The sequence below is a fragment of the Calcarisporiella thermophila genome, assembly GCF_041956535.1.
Source record: "Calcarisporiella thermophila strain CBS 279.70 unplaced genomic scaffold VTP21scaffold_7, whole genome shotgun sequence".
Taxonomy (NCBI): domain Eukaryota; kingdom Fungi; phylum Calcarisporiellomycota; class Calcarisporiellomycetes; order Calcarisporiellales; family Calcarisporiellaceae; genus Calcarisporiella; species Calcarisporiella thermophila.
This window is the reverse complement of record NW_027192197.1, coordinates 260,467-285,760: the sequence shown is the minus strand read 5'-3', so window position 1 is coordinate 285,760 and position 25,294 is coordinate 260,467. Positions and strand designations below refer to the sequence as shown.

At 44.7% G+C, this 25,294-nt stretch overlaps 12 protein-coding genes across 12 annotated transcripts; 5 read left to right on the top strand and 7 right to left on the bottom strand.

Annotated features, from left to right (window-relative positions):
• Positions 1-877, bottom strand: VTP21DRAFT_10394 (uncharacterized protein; the record flags this gene model as incomplete). The annotated part of the gene is made up of 5 exons (XM_069389725.1): positions 1-138; positions 218-268; positions 341-422; positions 508-562; positions 628-877. 5 exons carry the CDS (start codon positions 875-877, stop codon positions 1-3), a joined length of 576 nt encoding a protein of 191 aa, XP_069253017.1.
• A 316-nt stretch (positions 878-1,193) lies between these two features.
• Positions 1,194-3,114, bottom strand: VTP21DRAFT_10393 (40S ribosomal uS7 domain-containing protein; the record flags this gene model as incomplete). Its single annotated transcript, XM_069389724.1, has 7 exons — positions 1,194-1,322; positions 1,388-1,450; positions 1,514-1,864; positions 1,931-2,171; positions 2,338-2,352; positions 2,502-2,738; positions 2,810-3,114. 7 exons carry the CDS (start codon positions 3,112-3,114, stop codon positions 1,194-1,196), a joined length of 1,341 nt encoding a protein of 446 aa, XP_069253016.1.
• A 983-nt stretch (positions 3,115-4,097) lies between these two features.
• Positions 4,098-4,757, top strand: VTP21DRAFT_10392 (uncharacterized protein; the record flags this gene model as incomplete). The annotated part of the gene is made up of 1 exon (XM_069389723.1): positions 4,098-4,757. The coding sequence occupies one exon, from the start codon at positions 4,098-4,100 to the stop codon at positions 4,755-4,757; it is 660 nt and encodes a 219-aa protein (XP_069253015.1).
• Positions 4,758-4,969: 212 nt separating this feature from the next.
• VTP21DRAFT_10391 (uncharacterized protein) lies at positions 4,970-5,731 on the bottom strand (the record flags this gene model as incomplete). The annotated part of the gene is made up of 1 exon (XM_069389722.1): positions 4,970-5,731. One exon carries the CDS (start codon positions 5,729-5,731, stop codon positions 4,970-4,972), a length of 762 nt encoding a protein of 253 aa, XP_069253014.1.
• Positions 5,732-7,437: 1,706 nt separating this feature from the next.
• Positions 7,438-7,916, bottom strand: VTP21DRAFT_10390 (uncharacterized protein; the record flags this gene model as incomplete). The annotated part of the gene is made up of 4 exons (XM_069389721.1): positions 7,438-7,470; positions 7,530-7,602; positions 7,679-7,802; positions 7,889-7,916. The coding sequence occupies 4 exons, from the start codon at positions 7,914-7,916 to the stop codon at positions 7,438-7,440; spliced, it is 258 nt and encodes an 85-aa protein (XP_069253013.1).
• A 116-nt stretch (positions 7,917-8,032) lies between these two features.
• On the top strand, positions 8,033-9,646 carry VTP21DRAFT_10389 (uncharacterized protein; the record flags this gene model as incomplete). Its single annotated transcript, XM_069389719.1, has 5 exons — positions 8,033-8,187; positions 8,248-8,401; positions 8,467-8,574; positions 8,648-9,112; positions 9,170-9,646. The coding sequence occupies 5 exons, from the start codon at positions 8,033-8,035 to the stop codon at positions 9,644-9,646; spliced, it is 1,359 nt and encodes a 452-aa protein (XP_069253012.1).
• A 497-nt stretch (positions 9,647-10,143) lies between these two features.
• On the top strand, positions 10,144-11,279 carry VTP21DRAFT_10388 (uncharacterized protein; the record flags this gene model as incomplete). Its single annotated transcript, XM_069389718.1, has 2 exons — positions 10,144-10,284; positions 10,344-11,279. The coding sequence occupies 2 exons, from the start codon at positions 10,144-10,146 to the stop codon at positions 11,277-11,279; spliced, it is 1,077 nt and encodes a 358-aa protein (XP_069253011.1).
• A 421-nt stretch (positions 11,280-11,700) lies between these two features.
• Positions 11,701-13,306, bottom strand: VTP21DRAFT_10387 (uncharacterized protein; the record flags this gene model as incomplete). Its single annotated transcript, XM_069389717.1, has 3 exons — positions 11,701-12,308; positions 12,410-13,083; positions 13,167-13,306. 3 exons carry the CDS (start codon positions 13,304-13,306, stop codon positions 11,701-11,703), a joined length of 1,422 nt encoding a protein of 473 aa, XP_069253010.1.
• Positions 13,307-14,667: 1,361 nt separating this feature from the next.
• VTP21DRAFT_10386 (uncharacterized protein) lies at positions 14,668-16,064 on the bottom strand (the record flags this gene model as incomplete). Its single annotated transcript, XM_069389716.1, has 2 exons — positions 14,668-15,914; positions 15,989-16,064. 2 exons carry the CDS (start codon positions 16,062-16,064, stop codon positions 14,668-14,670), a joined length of 1,323 nt encoding a protein of 440 aa, XP_069253009.1.
• A 1,745-nt stretch (positions 16,065-17,809) lies between these two features.
• On the top strand, positions 17,810-20,733 carry VTP21DRAFT_10385 (uncharacterized protein; the record flags this gene model as incomplete). Its single annotated transcript, XM_069389715.1, has 2 exons — positions 17,810-20,177; positions 20,246-20,733. The coding sequence occupies 2 exons, from the start codon at positions 17,810-17,812 to the stop codon at positions 20,731-20,733; spliced, it is 2,856 nt and encodes a 951-aa protein (XP_069253008.1).
• A 347-nt stretch (positions 20,734-21,080) lies between these two features.
• Positions 21,081-21,356, bottom strand: VTP21DRAFT_10384 (uncharacterized protein; the record flags this gene model as incomplete). Its single annotated transcript, XM_069389714.1, has 1 exon — positions 21,081-21,356. One exon carries the CDS (start codon positions 21,354-21,356, stop codon positions 21,081-21,083), a length of 276 nt encoding a protein of 91 aa, XP_069253007.1.
• A 645-nt stretch (positions 21,357-22,001) lies between these two features.
• On the top strand, positions 22,002-25,004 carry VTP21DRAFT_10383 (uncharacterized protein; the record flags this gene model as incomplete). Its single annotated transcript, XM_069389713.1, has 9 exons — positions 22,002-22,245; positions 22,324-22,460; positions 22,524-22,769; positions 22,830-23,024; positions 23,123-23,515; positions 23,579-23,969; positions 24,045-24,639; positions 24,710-24,836; positions 24,903-25,004. The coding sequence occupies 9 exons, from the start codon at positions 22,002-22,004 to the stop codon at positions 25,002-25,004; spliced, it is 2,430 nt and encodes an 809-aa protein (XP_069253006.1).
• Between the last annotated feature and the right edge of the window lie 290 nt (positions 25,005-25,294).

Sequence of the window (25,294 nt, the reverse complement as noted above, 5' to 3'; positions counted from 1 at the left end):
TCAATTGTCTTTCTCACCCTTCTCGCCGGAGAGGGCTTGATCTGCACTGCGTCTCAATTTGTTCAGCTCATTATCGATCCTGCTCTCGTTTTCCAAGAAGAACTTGCGCAGAAAGCGAGTGTACAAAACATTGGCTCCCTAAGAGGCAAAATGGGAACGTTTGTTTATGTTTATAATCAATTCCCAACCGGAATTTTTCAATAAATTAAAAGCTTACGCGGAACTGCGGCAAGATTAGCCAAAGAACAAAAATGGTCTTGAATAGGAACTAGTATAGAAAGAGAATAGACGGGGTGAGCGTACATCTTTACATCCCTAGGAAATACAACAGCATCCATACGTAGAATGGAAGCCAGTACAAGATGGTGTCGGTGAATTGCTCAATGATTGAGCAAACACCAAACACTGTCCAATAGGTAAGCCTAAGATATAAAAGACCGATATTAATAAGATGGTTCTCATGAAAGAGCGTGGAGTATTAAGGACGCAGAATAAAAGGGTGGATACCATTGAATGTCATCTGCAGAATCTTTCGACTCAATAGCCTTGAAGGATCGATAGGCTAATACACAGCAACCTCACGTTAGTCCCTTGCACGTTAGCTTAAAATGGAAAGCAATACTCCACCAGGATAAATATAGCCAATGAGGTTGGAGATGAGGGCGCCGGCAATGTTGAAGAAAATGAAAATACCGGCAACAGCGGCGGCGCCCGTGACAAGGTGCCGCTTATTGATGTTGGTCTTCTTTTCGACGTCCTTGAGGAAGGCGCTCTTCTCGAGCTCTACATCGAGCTGCTTGTAACATTCATTAAGTTTGGCCTGGAGATTAGCGACAAAGGGGGGGAGTTGCTTCGGCTGGGTCTGAGATGCGGCCATTTTTTTTAGTTCGGGTTGATTCACAGTTAAGAAGAGGGGAGGAATAGATAGGGAAAAACTCTTGTGAAAGAATGAAAAAGCAAAAAGTAAAAACCAGAGCAAAAAAAAAATACAGGAAACCAGAGTGGCCAAGAGATAAAATCCAAAATACTCCGCACTGGAGATAAGTAAGTATGAAAAAATTGCGAATTGCTGCACAAGCCTCGAAACCTCGTTCTGATAAAGGATATATACGTTCCAAAGATCGTTCTGCGTCATGTCTACTGAAATTTTCGTATTGAACCAAGGGTCGGATAAAGAACAAATTTATTTTTCTCTACACCTCTGCAAAAGAGAAAGGTAAAAAGGTTTTCACAAAAAAGAGAAAGCAAAGCATTGAAACGGACAAAGAGTGTGCGGCCCCGGGACATACACCACTCCCCAATGAACGACCCCTTAACGGTTGCTATGAAAAGGAAAGAGCCAGTTAGCCGGGAATAAATCCAAATGGAACGAGTTCAGCAGGGATACATACGATTTAGCAACACGCTCCAACTCGTCCTTCTTCTTGATAGCATAGGAGTTGGAAGAGCCCTATTGGAGAATGAATGAGTTTAGACATCCCTCAAAATAAGCGGCCACACCACAACAATATACCTTTGCGGCATTGATGATCTCTTCAGCCAAGCACTCGGCGATCGACTTGACGTTGCGGAATGCGGCCTCGCGAGCACCAATGGTCATAAGTGCGATGGCCTGGTTCACACGGCGCAATGGGGACACATCAACAGCCTGGCGACGGACAGTACCAGCAGAACCAATGCGGGTCGAGTCTTCACGGGGTCCAGTGTTGATGACGGCGTCAACGAACACCTGAACGGGGTTCTGGTCGGTAAGGAGATGGATGATCTCGAAAGAGTGCTTGACGATGCGAGTGGCCATCAGCTTCTTTCCGTTGTTGCGACCGTGCATCATGAGAGAGTTGGTGAGACGCTCAACAATGGGGCACTGGTAGGAGAGAAAATAAAGTCAGGAACAAATCGATGGGCCGAAGGATTCAGGAATGGAACCAACCTGAGCCTTACGGAAGCGCTTCACGGAGTAACGACCAGCGGTGTGGGGGAGGTACACGGGGTTGCGGATCTGGATATAGTCCGTGAGGGAGATATCCTTGATCTCCACTTCCTCAAACGACCACTTGTTGAAGAGGCGGACGCCGGTGTGCTCGGCCACCACGTCGGCGGGAAGGTTCAAAGCTGCCATTTTCTTTTCCTGGTGTTCTGGTAAGGAAATAATGCGCTGTTCGTTACCGATGCTAAAAAATGTGATCGATTATGTTGGTTAGCCAATGAGGGAATCAGAAACAAAAAAAAGAACAGAAAAAAAAAGCGAGAGAAGAGGATGAGCTTGAACGGATGGATGGATGGATGATTAGCTCTATCTTTATCCTTCTTTTCTCGTCTCTGTTATCGTGTCATTACCTTCGCAACAAACAACTAGCAAAAGAGGAGGATCAAGCTTCCGAGAAGATTGCCCTTTAATCCGGTGCAGTTTGGATAATTTATGACGTCATCAAAAAATTTCAGACACTAAACAGGAGAGATGGGATGAGAGGATTTATTGATGGATTTCAAAGTCGTAAAACTTCGCGCTCATCCCTTTGTCATTCTGGGGTGAGCACAGCATTAAACCAACACATAATTCCTTCTCTTCAGTGAAATTCGTGACCTTTCTAAACATCTTCCATTCTTTCCCAGAGAAAGAGTAATGAATTTTCATCACAGGCCCTTGTCGTTGCAATTTGATCTGTAGTTCCGATTCCAGGTCTTCTGCCGCGACTGGGAGCAACGACCAATCGGAAAATGGATTTGTCACAACGGCGCTAGGATTGTTATTCAATTAGTTGAATGCAATCCATAGCTTCAAATTTAATTTAATTCGAAAATATTTTACCTCACGAATTGCTCACCATCCTCCAATTCAATCCCAGCTTTAATCCAGCATTGATCATTCTTTCGGATCATAATACCTGCCTGATCGTATAATGCAGTGTATTCTCCCTTCACCCGTAGGGTTGCTGAGAAATCGCCCGCTACAGTTTGATATAGAAAGTGGCCCGTGTCACGATGAGCACTGCTTGAACGCCAGAAATCGGTGCGTGGAGCAGAAATGACTTGGATCTCCGTAGAGTTTTCAGTTTGAAAATGAGGAGGGCTATTGAGCCATTGAAGAGTAGAGAGATCGATGGGACCTGGCATTATAACGGTTGCAAAAGGAAAAAGCGAGAAGCGTAAAATAAAGTTAAAAATTGGTTTTGAAGAGGGTGGCTCTTGTCTTCTTTTATAAAAAAGCCCCGTACCATATCGGCTTTACCAGGAAATATTAATAGAGTCGATAAAAAACGTGTCATGAGTCGACTAGTGCGACTCTCTTTAGCACAACCATTTCCTGAAAGGATTTTCCGAGCTTGTGCTCCCTAATTGATTGTTGCCAATGAATATAATAATACAAGCGGCTACTGAAATCCTAGAGCGCAAATTTCTTTAACAAGGAGCGCAATATAAGGACCACGCAGAGTTGATGAAAAAAAAACCCTTCCCCAAGAGTCTCTTTGCTGGTCCTTGCCGAAATAGCCTTGCAACAGGCCGTCAGGTTTTTACTTCCGATCCCGAAGAGTTCCCAGGATGAGTTAACCCAACCACCCCATCCGTCATATGAATTTGGAATCATTGTATTTTATTTTCTACCACCTGTTGATTATTTATGGCTTGAGGGACGGAAATAGTTAGCCGTGGCATTAAAGAAATTAATCCTCCGAGAATCGAAATATGCAAAGTCTAATTTCTGGAACTCCAGTTTTTAATTCGGACCTTCGGGTCATTTTTGTTTTCAACCATTTGATATATTCGTGCGCTGCTAATAAAAGTTCTCTGGCATGCTCATTTCCCCAGTTTCTTTTCTGTATTCTTTTTTCTCACAGCCCTTTATATCTATTCTTCTAGAAAAAAGACGAGACATGAGGGAGAAACTATGTTTTCTTGCGCTATTCTATGCCATTATCAGAGTCGACTGCTTTATCCTTGCCGAGCGTCCAAATGATTTCCGAGGTAAATTTCAAGCTACTGTGGGAATATAATGCACTAGAATAATAAATCCATTGATAGGCCTTGCACGAGAGCCATCTATAGGGGTACTTCCAACTGAGATGGATCAAGAGAGTCTGTTTTCCATATTCAACCATATGCCCACCCTAGCAAAACCAAGCATCGTAGTTAAGCTGCGAGAGAAACAAGAACCAAAACCCACGACAAGCCAATACCCGCTCAACGTTAAGCTAGTCCAGCAAGAGGAGATGGACTCTCCGCTACAGGAGGAGATAGAGGACGACTATGACGACACCCAAACTATTAGGCTGGATAGTTATCGAAGACCGAAGCATATCGACCCGGAAGGGATCAGCATCGAGCTAGCGCCCAATAGAACCACGGAGGACTTATGGCCTGTGCAAACTCACAAATATAGGGCCAGAATCAATTATCTGCGAAAATCAAATACTTCCTCTGCCCAAAGTTCAACCTCCTCTCAGGGCACAAGCTCCTCTTTTCCACAAACCACCATTAGCATTTCTTCTACGTCACCCTCTCCATCCCGCCCCGTCGTGTTTGCTACTACCACTGTAGCTTCTCCCCCGCAGACTCCGAGCCCCATGCCCATGCAGGACACCAACCCGGTCGTTGTAGTAATGCAAACGGTGGTGGATTCGAGGAATACAATGATGCCTCAGGCGACAGGAAGATATGTTTTACAAAGTAACTCGGCCGATGCCATGGACTCAGGGTTGGCTCGTTTTACAATGCCATTTTTATTTATTTTTTTCATTGTAAATGCACTCTTCTTGTAACATCTTGCGCTTCCTTTGGATTCTTCCGTGTGTTTTATTTCTGCACTATACCATGTGTTATTCCTTAACATTATAAACTTAAGCAAATCTATTCGCTAAAAAAAAAACAGCGTTCGACCAACATACTTCGATATAAACCATAGCTATCGGCATTATATATATGGATAACTTAATACAGGCGTTTATAAACATGTTTGTCCTCTTCATGAGGCTTAATTTCTTATATAACTGCGCAGGGATGGCAGCGCGGTACCCATTAGCCTATTATTAGGCATCAGCGGAGGCAACGTCATCAAGCCGACGGGGCTTGCATACGGCTCCCCATGCATGTCTTCTCCACCGCTCACAGGCGAAGTCGGCGGGGTGGTTAGCAGGGGGTTTAAGAGTGACGAGATGCTCACTTTTTTTGTGCATTTTATGTCGGGGGACGGGGCGATCCTCTGGAAGGTGGTGGGTTTCAGTGGAAGAGTGGGGCTGGAGGAGTTAGAGATTCGCTTTCTCCTTCGGATCACGGTTCGCTTCATCGACACGGGTCGGTGAGCGCCATGGAGTTTGAAGTAGAGGCCACAAGCATTGCAGATCAGTCTTGCTTGGTTATCTCGTCTCCAAAGTGGGGTTGTGCTAGTTCCGCAGTTGGAGCATGTCGTGAGCTCTTCCGACGCCGCCGCTTCACTTTCCGCCACTGCATCATTTGGCCTGGCAGAGGCGGCAACTGGCGCAGGGAGGTGGGAGTGGCGCTTGAGGCAGGGAGGCCGGTGCTTCTTTCGTGCTCGGAAGTACAGCCCGCAGGCGTTACAGATGGTTTCGCCCGACGGGGAACGACGCCATAATGGCGTGCTATCAGTGCCACAGTTGGTGCAAACTGTGGCGGGTTTACCGGCTTTGGACGCAGGCAACAGCGCCGGATGAGGAGGGCTGAGGGGCTGCTCGGTTAGAGTTGGGGACGGGTAAATTTCTTTTCCGCGACTGTCCATGTGCTTTCAGATGAGGATGCAAGTGGGCGATTCGATGTGGTAAAGTGCGAGTGTGAGTGTGGGCGTGAGTGAAGCGGCAGGCGTTTTCTTGTGAGCTGCAGAGGGACACGAATTCATTGAGGCCAGCTTATTTTGGGCCAAGAGTTGGAGGCAGTTCCAGTACTTGGAGTGCTGAAGAATGCAGAGCAGTGAGGGGGAGAGAGGGGGGAGATGGCCAAGAGAGCGATGGAGAGAAAAGGGGGATGGACTTCCGGACCAAAAAAATAGAAACGCAGAGCAACCACGGAAAACAGATATCAGGGGCCAAGCGCAGGAACCACGACGAGGATAAGATGAGATAAAATGTCGTAAAAAAATTATCATTAACATTATCACCCAATTGGATCCGCCCAGAAATCAAGGTCACGCGGTGCCTATTCCTTAATTAAAATAAGAATCAATTGGCATGTCTTAAACAAGTTGTATGACTAATATGGAGCGGTGCATCCCATTTTCCTCTGGCTTGTAACCCCCGTCAGCAATTAAAGGAAAGTTTTCCGCGCGGCTGGGGAACCGAGCTTGCGAAGATCCGCCCGCAATGGGAGAAGCCGGATATGCTCTAGAGTGACTGTCACATGCGCTGAGTAGCGCCGCCTTTGATCTCGGCGGGAGCTGCGCTGTAAAGCTGCATGCGGGAGGGGAGAGGGGAGAAGGGGGAGCACTTTGTGCTTCGAGGGCAAGCAGCAGCAGCAAACCTGCTGGAATGCTCCGCTCAAAAAGTTCCCATGGCTGTTTTGAATGAAACAGATGACCGGCTTGAAGCTAGCCCCAGGACTCGCTCTCACACAACCTGGAACTAAGGTTATCAATTTCGAGATGATAAGCCGTGATTGGTCTGATACCTCGCTCATTCCACGATGACCTGATTCTCATTCACGCACACCTATGTGCAGCATAATATTATACAGCCTTCTCGAAAGATGGGCTCTGGAAACCCAAAGCTTTTGCGAAGGCTCAAAGCCACAAAAATACAGTCCAAGACTGAGCTTTACGTCTTAATGAAGCGCCGACAGCGCACAAGCAAATATCCAGCCCTCCCATAGCCTCTGCTGTACAGCGGGGCAGAGTGTCACGCTGAGCGTCTCACTCTACCAGGTTCGGCTAATTTATCGTCTCGTAAGCGCACCATCATCTAGTGTCCAACCTCCAACGCGAATAACTGACCGTATCTGGAGGGAAAAAAAAATAAATGTGGATTGCGGGCGGACCAGCACTCTAATGTAAAATCATGTGCCCTCATTTTCAATATCCCCATGAAAGTAGCGTTCGCGGTTGGAGATATTTGAGATGGGTGGATTTTACATATTTTGGAATTTCCGTCGAGCTTGGTCGATTTCTCACCTATCCAGCACACTTGCAGCACTGAGACTGCCTTTTACAGGGGTATTTCTATACAGACTCTTCCTCCGGCTTTTCTATGACTTTCATATGGAACTAGGAAATGGATTGTGCTCTATTTCTATTTAACTGTTGAGGGTATCCCCTCTTGGACAAGAGGGGCCGAAGGGGCCTTTCTCTCCAGCCTCAATATGATCGAAAATCCGGTTTATTGAAGAGGGATAAAAGATAAAGAATATTAACAAAAAAGTATGGAGGACGAGTGGGAGCAAGGGAAAATACAGCAATAGGGAGAGTCCGCAAACCAAATCAATATTATTTTAAATCGTTTAGCTTTCAGGTCCTTCGCCTCCAGGAATGAGCTGAAAGAATATAGAGTCAATGGTAGGACTTTTCTGGTCAATGTAGCTCCAAAACTTACCATGCATATGTTGTTTCCATTCAACAAAATCTGACTCACTTTGGTCGATTTTCGGCCCTCGGGAGTATTCTCGCTGTAAATGAGAGCAGATTGCAAGATGGTCAATGAATTCAAAACAGAGACAAATGCAGAAGAAATTAATCACTTACTACTCTGTCACATCCTCAAGCACCATGTTCACGTAGTCATCAAACCCAAGTAGTTTCCCGGTGATTTCGCGGTCTGTTTTCATAATTACCCAGATCCGTGAGCCGATGCATTTATCGATGAGCTCTAAAACATTGAAAGAAGGTGTTAGTACGGTAATAAGGCAAATACACAAACAGAAGGAGAGCTAGAGGAGAGCACACGTGTATTACCTAGGGGTAGCAGTTGGGATGTCGCCATATTCGCGTTGGTAGTGTAAATGAGCACCACTTGCTTTGGATTTTGAAAAATTGAAGAATCTAAGCCGCCAGAGCCAAAATGAAAACAGCATTGGTGGCAAGAAATTCGTTCCATCAATGACATCCTACATCAACAAGTATACGGAGGTTACGCGCGGAAATTTTGCATCGCTCTTCCCATTAATCAAAGACATTCTCTCTCGGGCTTCGTTTGTAGCGCTAGACACAGAATTCACTGGATTGGGAGGAAGTGGATTTGACACGCGGGCTGGGTAAGTTTTTGAATTTATAAATTTCGTTGTATTGGATCAGTGGATAAATTATGCCCCTAGAAATATTGAAGATCGATACAAAAGCCTTAGAAAGGTCGCTTTAACTCACGCGCTCGTTGCGCTTGGTATTACCACGTTTGAGCATGGTTCTGAAAATGGTCGAGATCAAACGAATTATATCGTGCATAACTTTAACTTTTTGCTGCTGCGAGAGGTGGGCCATTTTCTCTTTGCTCTAGTGGTACCAATCCTGGGTTGCATAACCTACTGTTGACATAGGATGATCACCAAGTGAGTTCTAAGAGTTTAAGCTTTCTCGCAGAAAGCGGATTCGATTTCAATCGGCAGTATCGAGAGGGAATCATGTATACCCCCGGGGAAGACAAGGTATGTTTTAACCCGCTTCCATGTTACTATAATCCATATCCATCTAGATCAATTCAACCCAATGCCTATCCAGTTATCTAGTTTTGGAAGTACAAATAATCTAATGCGTGCGCTCTTTGGGCATCTCCTCAAACTTCGGATTCCTGTCGCTATACACAATGGCCTCCTCGACCTTATCTATCTTTATCACAGCTTTCATGCCGAACTCCCCACCGAACTCAATATCTTTATCGCAGACCTAAATGACATGTTTCCAGCTGGCATCTATGACACAAAATACGTCGCAGACTATGTGACACGTGAGCGAGCTTCATTCCTGGCGTATTTATTCCGCAAGTATGAAAGAGTGCATGTGAGAGACGAAAGCAAGGAGGGAGGGCAGAGTAAAACATTGCATCTGGAGGTGTGTGAGAGATTGACAGCGCCCCCTGTGGAGATAAAGAGCCAGAGCGCAGTCGAAGCGAGCAGCTTGGATGGAAAGAAGCGAAAAAAAAGAAACCCACCTGACAATAATAAACCTTATTGTGTGCAATATGCGGTGAGTTGGAATTAGACCCTTCCATTTTTCAATGACCTATTCTAAATTCAAGTGTAGTATCATGGGTTTTGCAGCCAAGGATTCCAGTGCGGGAAATCTCACGACCTCGACCTCATCCTCAACGAGGAGGAAAAAGAGCGCGCTCATAAGAAACGCTCAAAGCAGAGCCCTTCCAATCACGAGCCAATCTTACTAGGCGAGCAAGCCAAATCACTTCCAATTGAATCAGTAGTCTCTCCTTGCCCATCGCTATCTCCAACCACTCTCCCCATGCCCTCTTTCGTTTCCACCGCTACCTCCTCCTCATACCACTCCGCCCATATGGACTCCTATATGACAGGCTTCGTTTTTGCGCATCAATTGCTCACCTATAATGAAGATACCATATTGCACGACCATCGAAATCTGCTCTATTTGATTGGAAAGTCATTTCCGCTACGTGTGGCAAAGAGTGCCTTTGCAAAGACAAGCAAGGGGCATGAAGATCGCATGAAAAGAATAGACGCCCTATGGCATGAAGATAATATGCACTAGTTGGTTAATGTATTGTTTGGAATAATGACTTCTAATATACTGAATATAGAATTGGGACCTTGTGTCATCTATAATTTTTGGATGGGGTTTAAAGTAGATTTAGAGTGTTCCCAACACCCGGCTTAGATTCGGTAGTCGGGTGTGGATGGGGGGTTAGGGGTGTAAAATTGACGTATCGTTTCAATTTTTTCGGTTAATCTCGCGTCCAAGCTCGGAAACTTTTATTAGTTTTATTTTAAATCTCGAGATTAGCGGGGCAACATTGGTCTTCATTCCTCTCCTTACTACCCATTTCCATTCCTTTATCCTTTGAATACTTGCTAGAAGTGCATTGTTTTTTTTTCTTTCTTGGATAATATTGTTGAACAGCGCTATTTTTTTTTGCCTTAGATTTTTTTTTTTTTCATTATCGTCATTATGCGAGGAAATTATCCAAATTACTAGAGCCATTTAGGCACGCTCGTTTGATTTTTTTTTTCGCGTTTTCATGAGCTCTAATGTTATCTCCAATCACTAATTCTATTTCCGTACCGAGCATCTTAATGTTATGCGGGCTGTTAGCAATTGTATTAAGAGCGGTAATTAGGCGAGAGAGAAGCGCATTATTCGGGATGGGCGGACTATGTTGCGCGGGCTGGGTATATGGTTTTAATTTCGAGAAAATTTAGAAAGACACCTTTACTTACCTGATGAACAGATTCTTTTGCCCCAAAGCTTCCCACTGCCCCGCCATGATTCTGCTTGGCATTCTGTAGTGGGCATCTTATTCATTGTGAGCTACGGTATCTGGAACACGTCCAAGATTCCCATTCGAACGCGCTCATTCGTGGTTTCGTTATGTTGTGCCTGCGGGTTACTGCTGGTTGTGGATTTTACAAATCCCATCTCGGATGCATTGCCACGATGGTGTCTGACGTATTTTTTGGGAATATTCTCAGTCATACCTCACTTAGCGTTGAAATATTTTGACGCAGCGCGGGGATTGAGAGTGCACGAAGGGCTGCTTTTAATTTCAGTGTTAAGCTTGGGAGCCGAGTGCATATTCGCCTCTGAGTGGGCAGGGCTTTTCAGCTTGCTTGCCTTTATTGCCGATCTTACCTTCGCTTCCAATTCTGACACAGCCGCTCCTTCGCCTGATCCCGCACCTAACTCTATTTCGAGCACGGATCCGCTCTTGCAATCTCATCACAGCAAAAGCTATCAAAGCTTTTCCGACATCGCTAGTACTTCATCTGTCGCGGAAACGACTACTCCGCCCCCTCCCTCGGAGGTGGCCACTACGCCTATTCTCTGTCCAACAGAAGTTGTCATTGAGATTACCACGGCCAGGACTTGGGACGGTTCACTTAACGTACCGCCTTATGCGCACACCCCCTTTTCCTTGCCACCTTCGCCTCCCGATTCTTCTGTCGAGTATCTTTCCGAGGGCTGTAGCTCTAATAGCAATCGGTGCATCGACAGCCTTCCGATCCAGAAGCAAAATGCTGGAAAGCAAGAGTATCAAACGGGTAAACCGGGCGGTTTGGCGGTAGACATCGCGGAAGAAAAACAGGGATACTACTCATTCCCGCCATTATCAGAAACGCCTCAGTGTCATGTTTTGCAAATGGACCCCATCTACACTCTTTCGTAATTTTCCACTGTGTATTATCTCCTTGAATGGCTTATTGCATTTGCTCTTCAGAAAAAACAATCTTACTTTGCACCTAATTTAAATGGTTAAGTTATTTTTATTCTCTAGCTCTTTGTTTCCTCTCCCCCCCTATTTTTATCAGAGTATCTATTTCTTGTCATGGACACTATTCCCCTTTCCCTACTTCCCCCTTCTATTGCTTTTTTTTTTGCTCCTTTTTCAACCCCCTATTTCTCCTTATTTATTGCTCTAGAAACGTAGATGTTCCCAGTCACCCGTTCAACATCCCATTATTCGTAAGAGAAGGCAAAAAATAAATGCAAATGATCAAGTAGAAAAGAAAAGCGGTTGATTAATTAGAGAACCAGGAAATGATAGATGGTGTATAAATACAGAGATTCCATAAAGCCAGTTTACGGGGTTAATATTCGTGAGGTTTGTCTGAAAAGTCTGCCAAGTTGGGCTTCGAACTCTCTATCGGACTATGGGGCTTGTATGTATGGATTTCGTCCGGAACCAAGCTTTTGTAATCCGGAGAGGCGTCGGGTTTAACCACGTCTTCCATGCCAAAGAGAGGCATTACCGGCTCCTCCTTCTGCCCCTGCCCAATGGCCCGTTGTTTTCGCCTGCGTCTTATCAAAAAGAAGGCGACCAACCCCCCTCCCACCACCACCAATGTCCCAATGATGCCACCAGCAATCGCACCAGGGCTTGGGCTCTTTTGCTGAGAGGCCGTTTCTGATGGTATCGATATGGTTGGAACGTATTGGGTAACAAATTCCATCCTGTTCGTATCAAATACGTGCAAATCCCGCTTCATCTGAGCCTCTTGGCTATCGCTAGCGCCAAACATCAGGAGCATGTTTGTGCCGGCGAGCACCGCATTGTGAAACGCACGATTGCCCACTGGATTCTCTTTGAGAGCTATCCGACTCCATGTCCAATTCTGAGGAGAGAGGAGCCACATGTCATCAAGGGTAGTCACATTGGCCTGTACACCCCCATAGATGAGAATATAATCGTTATCCACTGCCATTATCATTAGCATAAGCAGTCCGAAGGAAAAAAAAGTGTCATGGGAGCATTAGCGCTTCATTAACGAATCGAACTTGGGGTTCTAAAGAACTTACGGACTACGGCGCTGTGCCCTACTCGAGAAGGGGGAAAGGGACCATTCAACCCCACTACATCCCACCGTTTGGCCACGGTATCCAGCACGAGAGCCGTGCTCAACTCGGTTTCATTTTTGGCCTGCAAGTATCCCCCCAGTACCACGTATCTTCCGTCACTTAACATCGAGGCCGTATGCCCCGCTCTGGCCTCGGGTGGTGACAAAGTCTGGAGGTTTTCCCACGACTTCGTTTTCAGATTGAATCTTGCTCCGTCATTCCTCGCGTATAGTTGCCTATCGGCAAGGTAAGCACCCCCGTACAAATACACGTATTCGCCTCCGGGATCCATTGCCGACGCGCTCATGATACGTTGCCCCGGTGATGGGATGGAAGGAGTACTCCAGGTGTTGTTGGTCGTCCAGAAGAGGAAGAGTCGGTCAGGGAGCAGAGCCTTATTTGAATTCATTCCACCGAAGATGGCGAGCTGTTTTCCTTCCTGGTCCGCTTGAAAAATAACAGCGCTAAGTGCGTTTGGAGCGTTTTGAGGAAGAATTTTGGGCAAATTCGACCACGGGACGTTGCTTGTATTGAAAGAGGTCGCAAGATTGAGCATGAGGAGGTCATTGGTTGCTGTTGGGAACACATTGTCGGTAAGATTCCCAGGGGATATTTTGCCACCAAACACATACAATCTGTAGATATAAAAAAAGATGGTTCAATGGCTCACAGTCCATGGGGAGAAAAAAAAAGGAATATTTATCCCCTCATTACATACGTTTTACCCATCACAGTTGCAGCGGATCGATCTCTCGCCGAAATCTCCTGAGCAATCACTGGCATTATTAGCAGTGAAGCCCACCCGAAAAATAACACCACCCACGCATAGTTTTGGGACATGGTATAATGAGTGAACATCAAAGAAGAAAGAGAGGATCCCGCGAGGGGAAAGTGATGGTGTCGGAATGATGTGGATCCTATATCCGCTCGAAGCTCAATACCAGGATCAATGGTTAATCTTATTTTTTACAGCCATAATTTTCATTGGCAAACGCATTGTATTAACTTTAATTTCAACCTGACTAATTCGTTAGAACCACAAACACTGATCTCCAATTCATTTTATCTTCAACTTTATTGATCTATAAGTATAAGATCCAGCGTCTTTCCCGGACCGTTTTCAAAGACTCAACCCCTACAAGCATTGCAAAAAGAAAGGTTAATTACCGCTTTTTTACAAAATGAATCGTGAAGTAATTATCAATATCGCTCAGTAAAAATGAGAATTTTGACACCATTTTTGTGGGCATGACCCACAAGTCAGTATTAGCATGGTAAAAAAACATCATAGAAAACCATTGAAAGTAGCAAATAAAGCGAAAAAATTACTCACCATCTCAATGATATATGGACAATAAGATGTCTATAAGCAAGGGAGAGAAGAGGTTAGAATAAGGGTTCGATTAAAAGTTAATATCATAAAATGCATAAAGAATCATAAACTGACTATTCTTCACAATTTGAATTCAGTATTTGATAGTACCGAAAATTTGTATATAATCATTTTATTTAAATAGTCGGGAAGAAAAACGGTGTATATACTAACCCAAATATCACGCCCGGGAAGGGACCCGTGCTAATGCGTGCTATTGATAAAAAGAATCCGTGATCAATATCGAGCCCATAAACATTGGTAGGGAATCGAAAATAAAATGTTATTGAATCAGGATTAATTTGGCTGTAAACGCGTAAAATCTCGACATTATTCGTTCCGCCTGGGGCGGCAACGCAGTCATCATTTGGACATTATAATAACGAAAATAGAAAAAGAGCGGAAACACTTACTTGAAAACGAGTAGAGGGGAGAGAAGAAAGTTAGAGAGGAGGTCGAGATTTTATACTCGAGACTCTCAGGGTTTGTTTACTACTCATCCAAGCCACATTAGAAATCTCGAAGTTTATTGTCCATCCGAAAATTTTGGTCGAGTAAATAGAACTAACATACAAAGAGAAAAACACTATAAAACAACAAAAAAGAATAGAGGAGAAAAAAAAAAGAGTTAAAGGCAAAATGAAAGAAGATAACCGAGTTAACACCAGAGAAGTAGTAGCGGAAGAAAGCAAGAGAAAAAATAATAAAAAAAACTGAACCAAAAACTAACACCGGCACCTAAGAGGTATCATAGTAAACACAATTGCACAAGTGCAAAATAAACATTATGAAATAAATAAGCATGCCACCGGACCACTGCGCTGACCTCTCCCGGAAATATACATATTCATTCCTTGTGTGGTTTTTTTATATGCACCCGCATATGCCTCCTCAAGTTGCTCTGTACCGAAAAAGAGCGACCACAGCCCTCCTCCGTGCACACAAAAGGTTTCTCCCCAGTGTGGGAGTACGTGTGGATCTTGAGTGAACTGGGTCGGGAAAACCGCTTACTACAGTACGGGCACTGGTAGCGGTTTTGTGAGCCGGTAGAGGAGGAAGGGGAGGGAGAGGTGTGGGGAAACTTGCTGTTCGCAGGAACGGGCGAGGAGGTTGGCCCATGGTTTAATCCGGGGAGACTAGCAAACGAGCCTGAGGATGCCGAATTGGAGCCGGAGGAGAGGGGGCTGGAGGGAGAATTGCGCGATCTGTCTAGCCGGGAGGGCCCCGAGGGTTCATTCGAGAGTATGGAGGAGGGGGGCGCAAGTTTTCTTGGCATAAAGGAGTCCATCGTCAGAGGGGAAGGTTCGTTATTAAGAATACTATCGATGCTTGTATGGGAGACAGCCCGGCGGTGTTGACGAACAGTGTGTGGGGTCGACTCCTCCCGGGTGGGAATATTTCCTCCCACGGCTGTAGCCGGCAAGGGCGAGGGCTGCGAGCTTTCACGATGCATGGGGTTTGAATAAGGGTGCGTAAAATCGGATACCGATCGGTGGTGTGTGTAGAGTGTTCTGGAGCGTGCTCGCTTTGAATTGTCGGAAAAGGTGGAGGACGGAGAGAGGCTTGGGACTGAGTAGGAATGCTGATGGTTAGATCCCGGAGGACACAAATGCTGCATTTGCATAGCAGGCAGGGAGAAGGGTTTACTGCGGGGAGACGAGCTTGCGGATAAGGATCCGGCCGGGGGAAAAGACGGCGAAGGGATGGGGGAGAGATTAAGCGGCATTTCGAGGGTTCGCATCTTGGTTAAATCGGGCTCCATGGGAGGATTCTTTCCAAAAGCGTCGGGCGAGTCATGTAAGTTGGTTTCAGCAAGGGCATTGGCGAGTTGGCCAATATGCGTGGTGGGCGACGATCCCTGCGCTGGGCAGTTTTGATTGAGTGATGGATAAATTTGCTGTTGCGGCTGCTGTTGCACAGGTGGAGGTTGGGGTTTCCGTGGGGGAAATGTAAAACTTGGAGCAAAGCCGTCACTTCCTGATCTCATATGGCCACGAGTGCGGCCATGATGTACACTAGGATTGGCATGCGAACCCGGATACCCCGAAAATGGAGACGATGCGTGACGTTGATGGTGAATATGAGATCGGTGTTCTAATGTGGAAAAGAAAACATGGTTAGAATTCTTCAGATCGCGGATCATCAGATAATATGCAAGTCGGATTTACCTTCTCCTGGATTCGCAGGGATGGGCTCAGCCAGCAATGTGCGAATGGATGGAAGGGTTGGAGGATTACTCGACATTTTCTTTCGCAGTCCTAAAGAAATAACTTCCTCCCAAGCAAGACGGAACAAGAAGACCAGATGAGACAATCAATTATTAGAATAAGCTCAGGAAATGTTGGAGAGCTGCAATGGCGGCAGAAATCGCACTTTGCGTCGCTATGGAGTACTCGATCACAGAAATCTAATTGTCTGCAACTACGAGATGCTTTCAGGGTTTAGCGGTCGTCATCCCGCCAATAAACATTTAGAGGCTTAGCTTCGTCCACCCTATACAATTGTGGGCACTTCGTGATTGTTTTGCCGGGATAATTGGGACTACTTTTCTTTAGGCATTTTAGTCACTTGAGGGCCGATGAAAAAGCCTCTAAAGTCATCAGCTCGAGCTTGCACTCCATTGATAATTAAAACCTTGCCGATCGAAAACATATAAAAGAAATATTGAGAATTGAGAGCGTTGACCAAGATGAGCGAATCCACGTCATAATGTCTCTATTAACCTTGCGAGCTTTAATGATATCAATTACTTCCTCATTAAGCCAAACTCGGGCAATCCGCATTACACCGAATGCATTACAGGGGTGATTCCTGCTATGGTGCGTATAAGCCCCCAACCTGACATTTTCCATTCATTTTCTTTTATTTCATGGTGAGAAAACTTAAAACTGAAGGCTGAACCACCGGGAAACACAAGTAACCCAAATATTACCGCAATCTCAACAAAGGCGGTACGAGAGAGTATCAATGTGCGTGCAGTGGGCTATCCGCGCTTCTCCAGGTATCCAGCGATCCAATATTCGGAATGGCTGTGACAGAAGCACCGTAGAAGCCAAGTTGCGTAGAAAGGTGATCCGAACCTAACCAATGTATGCTCTATAAATGCCATATACAGACTCGGACGCAAAATCCCTCTGCGCATTAGTAACCATACTATCCAGCTATATGCTTCCTGTCCATTCCGCGTTCCCCCTTACCAAAATATTCTCAGGGAACAAACTCTCGGCAAACAGTGGATTTCATCCAGCACCTTACAGCCGCCGGCTTTATCGATGCTCTCTACAGAGCCGTTCTATTTTCGCATATTCTCTCGAGAAAAGTTAGATCCAAAATGGGTCATTTTTACTCAGACAAAACCATTATTTGGTATGTAGAAGGCCGGCTTCGGTTACATTTTATTTCAAAGCCTCCTAGACTTCTGGGTTGGGAGAGAGATTCCTCATTTAATGATGAAGGAAATGAAAAATCGCGCATTTGCCAAGAATAACTCCGCCAACCTTTATTTTTCCACGTTTTATGTAGATGTCCAATGGGCCAAGCTCAAGCTCAGTTTGAATTAAATGTAACGTTTGGCATATATACATATTTCCATCTCTGATCCTAATCGATCAAACATTTTGTACACTTTAAAAAGCGCAATATAAAGCTGCCTAGTTTCATCTCTATTCAGACTTTTTCCTATCCCTTTTCCCCCAAACACTACCAAGTTGGCGCACCTTAACCTTTTCAAATCTTTCGCTTTGGCTACCATTTTCCCTGAACTATCCCCCGGCCAAGTGCCCCAGAAACCACCATAGAGTCAATAAATCGCAATATTCCTAATCTCTCTGACCTATGTGTCAAGCCAAAGCTTTCGCCAATCTGGTATGAAATAGGATACTTATTATCTTGCGAGAACAACTAGAGTGTATATTAACGACGATCATGTTATTATATTGCCTCGCTAGAAAATTTGCACCAAGATTTAAACAACATAAACCTCTACCATCATGTCCTACAAAAAGGAGGCCGAAGATATTGTTTGCGAAAAGGCCGAGTCAAAAGTGCCACATGTTTTCCCTAGCCGTAACAGTCGGTCTGATTCCACTTCGTCTTCGAATCAGTTTTCCCAACTCGTCCCTCCTGCACAGGATGGAGTTTCGCTAGTGATGCCACCAGTTTTGCAGCGCAGAATGTTGGCCCCTCGTTTCAAGTGGTTCCCCTGGTTCTTCAAGCGCCGCGTCGTCCCATCCAAAGCTGAATCAGAAGTGACCGAACGCCTGCTCTGCTACGCGAGAGAGGAAGACCAGGCTACCGTGTTCAATCATTACAATACCGATTGGGAGGGATTGAGCCAAATGGAGGCAAGAGAGCGTCTCAATATTCATGGTCCCAATATTCTTTCTGCTTCGAAGCCTCCAGGCGTGATCGTTATCTTTCTCAATGCCTGCTGGCACCCCTTTAATATCCTCATCACTGTGCTGGCGATCATCTCTGCTGCTCAGCTTGATTTTCAGACGTTCACTCTGGAAATGGTCATTGTGGCTCTCTCTGTGATTTTGCGTTTCTGGCAGGAGCTGAAATCGAACCGCAAGGCGATTTCCCTCAAAAATCTGGTACGGACCCGAGTAAACGTGGTGCGCCGCGCTCATGACTCGATCAAAGGAATTGCCGAGGAGATTGACATGGAGGAAGTGGTGCCAGGGGATATCATTTCCATCTCAGCTGGTGACATTTTCCCAGGCGATGTGTTGTTGCTCGATTCGAAAGATCTTTTCGTTGCTCAGGCCACCCTCACTGGAGAGTTCATGCCCGTGGAGAAATGTGCTCAAATGCCGGACAAAAGTGCGAGTCTTCTTGAGTGCCCTAACATATGTCTGATGGGAACGAACGTGGTCTCCGGTTATGGACGAGGGCTTGTTCTTACCACGGGTGACCTCACATTCATTGCCACCATTTCTCGCGATCTTGAGAGCAAGCGGCCACTTAATGCATTCGAAAAGGGTGTTCGACGCGTAAGCTATTTGTTAATCGCTTTCATGGGAGCAATGGTTCCATTTGTTGTGTTGATCAATGGGTTGACCAAGTCCAATTGGCGAGAGGCTTTCTTCTTCGGCTTATCGGTTGCAGTTGGGCTTACCCCTGCCATGTTGCCAATGGTTGTGAATGCCAACTTAGCTCGAGGGTCCATTGAACTCTCAAAGAAGAAGACGATCGTGAAGCAGCTCAACTCGGTCCAAAATCTAGGTGCAATGGATATTCTTTGCTCCGATAAAACTGGCACTCTCACCCAGGAAAACGTCGTGCTTGTCAAGTGTGTCGATTGTGAAGGCGAGCAGAGCACCAAGGTTCTAACTTGGGCATATCTGAACGCTTGTTTCCAGACAGGCTTGCGCAACCTGCTCGATTCCGCCATTGTCGAGTTTGGAGGACAACAAGAATTTCGATTGGAAATAGCCGCTCATCTCGCAGAATTCAGCAAGATGGATGAGCTACCCTTCGACTTTGTTCGACGACGGTTGAGTGTCATCCTTTCGGCGGAAAATCGAGTCATTATGGTAACCAAAGGAGCCGTAGAGGAAATGATGAATATCTGTAACCAAGTGAGTCTGGCCGACGGGACTCTGGTTCCGCTTACCTCCAGCAAACTTGGTCAGCTGGCGGACATGTGCAATGCAATGAACGAGGAAGGGTACCGTGTTCTGGCGATTGCTACGCGTGAATTTAAAGAAGATCGGGCCTATTCTATTGCGGATGAAACGGACATGACTCTTCACGGCTTTCTCGCTTTTCTCGATCCGCCCAAGGAATCGGCTTCTGCGGCCATTAAGGAGTTCAAACACTATTCTGTGAATGTCAAAGTTCTCACCGGGGACAATCTACCCGTGGCAAAGAAAATCTGCCAGGACGTGGAAGTGGACACGCAGCATGTTATCACCGGACCTGAGCTCGCTTTGATTAAAACTCCTGAGGAGTTCTCGGCTGTGGTTGAACGCACTACTCTCTTCGCCAAGCTGACCCCTCTGCAGAAGAAAGAGGTTGTAGCTTGTCTGAAACGAAATGGTCATATTGTGGGCTTTCTGGGTGATGGCATTAATGACGCGCTTGCATTGCGTGAGTCTGATGTGGGTATATCTGTGGACACGGGCACGAATATTGCCAAGGACGCTGCCGATATCATCATTACCGAGAAAAACCTTCAAATCATCACCGAGGGAATTATTCGAGGTCGCATTACTCACGCAAACACCCTCAAGTATATCAATATGGCCGCATCCTCAAATTTCGGCAATGTGTTTTCCATGCTCGTTGCTTCTGCGTGGCTTCCTTGGGTGCCAATGGATCCTATCCAAATTCTTACGCAAAATCTAATTTATGGTATGACAATCTTGCAATTTGAGTATTCCTACGGACGAAAGTTGACTAAATGACTGTTTTATCTCCAGATTTCTCTCAAGTCGCCATTCCATGGGACAGTGTGGATGCCGATTATCTCCTTACGCCGCATCACTGGAGCGCAAAGAACCTTGGGCGATTCATGCTATTCCTCGGTCCAACCTCTTCCATCTTCGATATGGTCACTTTTTGCTTGATGTGGTTTTACTATGGCGTGCAATCGGAGGAGAAAAGTTCTATCTTCCAGACCGGCTGGTTCAACGAAGGCCTTCTTTCGCAGTTGCTTATTGTGCATATGATCCGTACGGCTAAGATCCCCTTCATCCAGTCGATTGGCAGCTGGCAGCTCGTGACAGCATCAATGGTTTGCTCAGCAGTAGGAATCGCCCTCCCGTATACACCGCTAGGCGAGATTCTCCAGATGGTTCACCTCCCCATAAACTTCTATGGGTTCCTTGTGGCAATCTTATTCTGCTATTGCTGCCTTACCCAGATCATGAAGTTTATCTATATCCGTTTATTCAAGGAATGGTTGTAGAGAGTAGGCACCCCCTGGCTATTATTACCCTTTCCTATTATTTCTACTTGTCCTCTCTATCACGGTTTTTGGTTAATGGTGATATCTAAAATTATGAAAGAAAATTAAATTATATCTGTTATTATATTAAAGTGAAGACTATAAAACTCCTCGGCTACAATTCGGCTTGCTCTCGGTTCATTCATTCATCTAGTTCTCATTTTCATAACAGTAAAATTGCTATTAAAAAACGCAATATATTTATTATTTCTATTCTCATAACTATTTACATCAGCCAAAATAATGGAATTCAAAACAAAAAAAAAGATCTATGAAGAAAGTATAGTAGCAAATAGATATATCCACCATCATTTTTGATCATTTCGCTCTTTCAACTCTCTCTCCGTATCTCTGATACGATGGGCAAATTTTGTTTTAACATCTCGCTCAATTACCAGTACGCTAGTGCCTTCAGACTGTTTCTGTCTTTTCCTTCTCTCAAGCAGCGCTGCTTTTCTATTATCCTCAAAAGCAGGACAGGGCATGAACGCTGGGGCAGCAACAGTTATTACGGCACCAATTGCGACGGAGAAAAAAAGAGTGAGTGTGATACGCTGTCTTTGTAGATTTGTTATAGGTCGCATCTAGTCTATATCTTGGTGATAGGCTGTTTAAGTAATAGATGATCAAAGAATGCTCGCTTCCTAGAAGTTTTTAGTTTTAGTTCAATTTTGATTTGTATGAAACAAATATATAGCAGATCGTAAAGCACGCGATTATACTCGTAGTATGACATGCAAATATTACCTTGGAGAGATTGAACGCTTATTACAGTCTGGTAATTACAATTAATGCAGCCGCATCTCCTTTTTTTGATCTTATTACTGTTATCTGACTTGGTAACAAGTGAAGAACATTGAGTTTGCCAGTCACGGTTAAAAAAAACACCAGATCGAAAATTGAAAGAGCGGGAGTCGATTTTTTTTTTTATAGTACGTAGCGCAAGCATCAAGTTCAGGTATTTTTTTTAACTGCTCCCATCTTAAAAAAAAAACTACTACTCAAAGTAGTTATATAGTGTCTTTCCTCCATTCTGCTCCTTATTCGTTTCATCTTATTACTTTTTCATCAATTTTCCTTCCTTAGTGACAATATTCCTCTTGATGCCTATCCATCAATAGTATTAAGAAGGAATCTCATCTCGATTGTTTTAGTGCTAAATTTCGATAGTATCAATATCCTTTATATTAAAATAGCCACTCTATTTCACATTGCTATAAGACGAAACGATGCTTTCATATGCTGCAGGGGGCAATAATAATCTAGGGAGCGGAAACGAAAGCGGAAGCGGTGGAAACCTCTCTAGAGTTGCAGCTGCAGCTGCAGCCAACCAGCACTACGCCAACATCTGGCGGAATCTACGACCAGCTTCGATGAATACCGGCGATCGGTCATCTAGTCGCTATTCTTTCAATGCCCTTTATTCCATGGTAGCGGAACAGGATGTTGAGGTTGAAGATGAGTTGTCAAAAGGTATTATAGATATACCCGGTCTCTATTTTTATGATGTCATTTTCAACCATTTCTATTTTCCTCTGTCTCATACAATAGCTCAAAAGCGACTCCGTGATTTGAAGACGAAAATTTCATCACAGTCTAAGAAGAACTTCATTCTAGAGCGGGATGTACGCTATCTCGACTCGCGTATTGCACTTTTAATCCAGAACCGCATGGCGCTAGAGGATGAGGTATACTTTTTATTTATTTTTATAAGAGTGGAATTGAACGATTGATGTAAACTGTTTCTAAAGAATGCAATGACCGAGCACATGGATGACACCGAATCTGTTGATGAGGAATTCCATCCGGGCAGCCGCAAGTTGCAACAATACAGCAACCTATTTTTCCTCTTGCAGACCGAGCCACGCCACATTGCTGCTCTCTGTCAATTGGTCAGCCTTTCAGAAATAGACACCCTTCTGCAGACGGTGATGTTTTCGTTGTTCGGCAGTCAATACGACTCTCGTGAAGAGCATCTGCTTTTGACTATGTTCCAGGTAGCTAACCTTGCGAATTCACCGCTTCACATGGTCTTTACTAATGTATCTCTCGTCAAGGCTGTGCTGGCTGCCCAGTTTGAAACCGCCACTAACTTTGGCTCACTTCTGCGTGCGAACACACCCATCTCTCGAATGATGACAACTTACACGCGGCGAGGACCTGGGCAGAGTTATTTGAAGGCGGTGCTATCGGGGCCGATAGAAAAATTGGTTGCGCAAAAAGATTTAAATTTGGAAATAAATCCATTAAAGGTAATTATGATTTTTTCTCACTTTTCAAGCTTTTCATGCTAATCTTTGCGCTCTTTTCATTTTACTATTTTGTCTTTGTTTTAATACTTGCTTGTTAGGTTTATGAGGAAGTGCTGAAACAAGTGGAAGAAGAAGTTGGCACCTTGCCTCCAGACATGCCTCGTGGCGTTCCTGCTGAGGTTGCGGCCGAAAACCAGCAGGTTCAAAAGCTCATTGCCCCGCGGGTTAAACTTCTGATGGAGCTCGCAAATCAATTCCTCGATGACATCCTTAATTCCACAGACCAAGTCCCTTACGGAATTCGTTGGATTTGTAAACAGATTCGATCGTTAACTAAACGCAAGTACCCTCAGGCTAACGACTACGCCATCTGCTCGCTTATCGGGGGTTTCTTCTTTTTACGTTTTGTCAACCCTGCTGTGGTGACTCCTCAAGCCTACATGTTAATTGATGGAATGCCTTCCAAGCACCCGATGAGAACTCTCACCTTGGTATGCGTGCTATTGTTCTTTTGAATTCCGAAATAGTTGCTCATCTCGTTTTTCTATGTTTAGATTGCGAAAATGCTCCAAAATCTTGCCAACAAACCCACCTACTCAAAAGAGGCCTACATGTTTTCGCTGAACGGTTTCGTTGAGGATAACAAAACGCGTATCAACCGCTTCCTGAATGAATTGTGCGAAGTGAGCGACTTCTACGAGTCGCTCGAGATGGACCAATATATTGCGCTCTCCCGCAAAGATCTTACCATTAACATTACGCTGAATGAAATGGCAAACACCCATCAACTACTTACACAGCACAAAGACGCCTTGGCTCCAACTGAAAAACATCATCTACGTATTCTTCTAAATGAAATGGGTCCACCGCTACCTCAAATGTCAAAGGCTCGCAACAAGGCAATTGAGCTACCGCTGTTTAGTCGGTGGGAGACACCCATCCAAGGTATACCTTGGATCCTTGGTTTCTGCGTACAGGATGCAGGAAGCTGAATTTTGTATTTTTTTTTTTCGCTTCTAGATCTGACTACCGCCTTAATGTCTGAGAACAATATCACGCAAAATGATATTCTTTATATGGAAACCAAGGCTCTCTTTGTACAGTTGGTCCGCTCGATGCCGCAGCTGCAGAATCGCTCTACCTCTCTAGATCTGCAGGTTGTTGCCGAAATGGCAGCGACTTGCAAGGATCCTATGCTTGTTCGTAAAGGTATTAAGGGTAAGGAAATGTTGCGGGAGCTGGAAGAGCTCGGGATTGTCGACGCCCATGACGGATATCGTCTCTTGGTCGAGGAAATTCAACAAGAGTTAACGCATCTTGGCAGCTTGCGTGAGAAAGTGGACGAAGAATTCCGCTCGCTTGAATCTGTGTACACGACCATCTGCGAACACAACACGTATCTTCGCAGCCAGCTCGAATCCTATAAGGCTTATTTGCAGAATGCACGCCTACAGGCATCAGGAGATAAAAACAGTGCCGGGCTCGGTGTGGTCACGGTGGGAAAGAAGCAGAAGCCTGTTCGGCAGAAAACGCAGCTGGTTGGACCCTTTAAGTTTGCTCATCAACAACTGGAGAAAGATGGCATTATTGTGGAGAGTGGAATACCTGAGAATAGGTGGGGTTTTATTTCCCTCATTAACTTTGACTGATTTTTTTATGTAATCTTGCCTTGTTTTGCATTGTAGGCAAAGCAACGTCTATTTCTCCTTCATCTCTCCTCAGCCTGGAGCCTTTGTTATCTCTTTGCACTATAAGAACCGAGAGCGGCCTATCTTGGAATTGGATTTGAAATTGGATGACTTACTTGAAAAGGTAATTTTGCTTTTGGATTCAAACGCTTAAGCAGGTTATTAAGTAGCTCTGCTTCTTTCTATACAGCAACAAGATAACGTCCAAATCTTGGATCTTGAATATGTCCAACTCAATGTGAATAAACTACTGCATTTGCTGAACAAAACCTTCTCCGTCAAGCACAGGTGATCGCATTCATCTGAGGCAGGGTGGTTTGTCTCAATTCAAGTATTATTTTCATGGATTATTAGTGTTTATATATATTATTATAATAACAGGATTTTCTAAATTTATCTTCTATTATTTTGCTCCGTCCTTTCTCTCTTTTCTCTAACGTAAATAACATGCTAGCCTTCTTTTTCCTTTTTCTTTATATTATTAGCTTTCTCCTTTTTGTTTCCTTTTTTGATATTATGTTTCTTAGTTTACGACAATCTAATCTAGCGAGTATATTCTTTTTTCTTACTTTCGAAGTATTA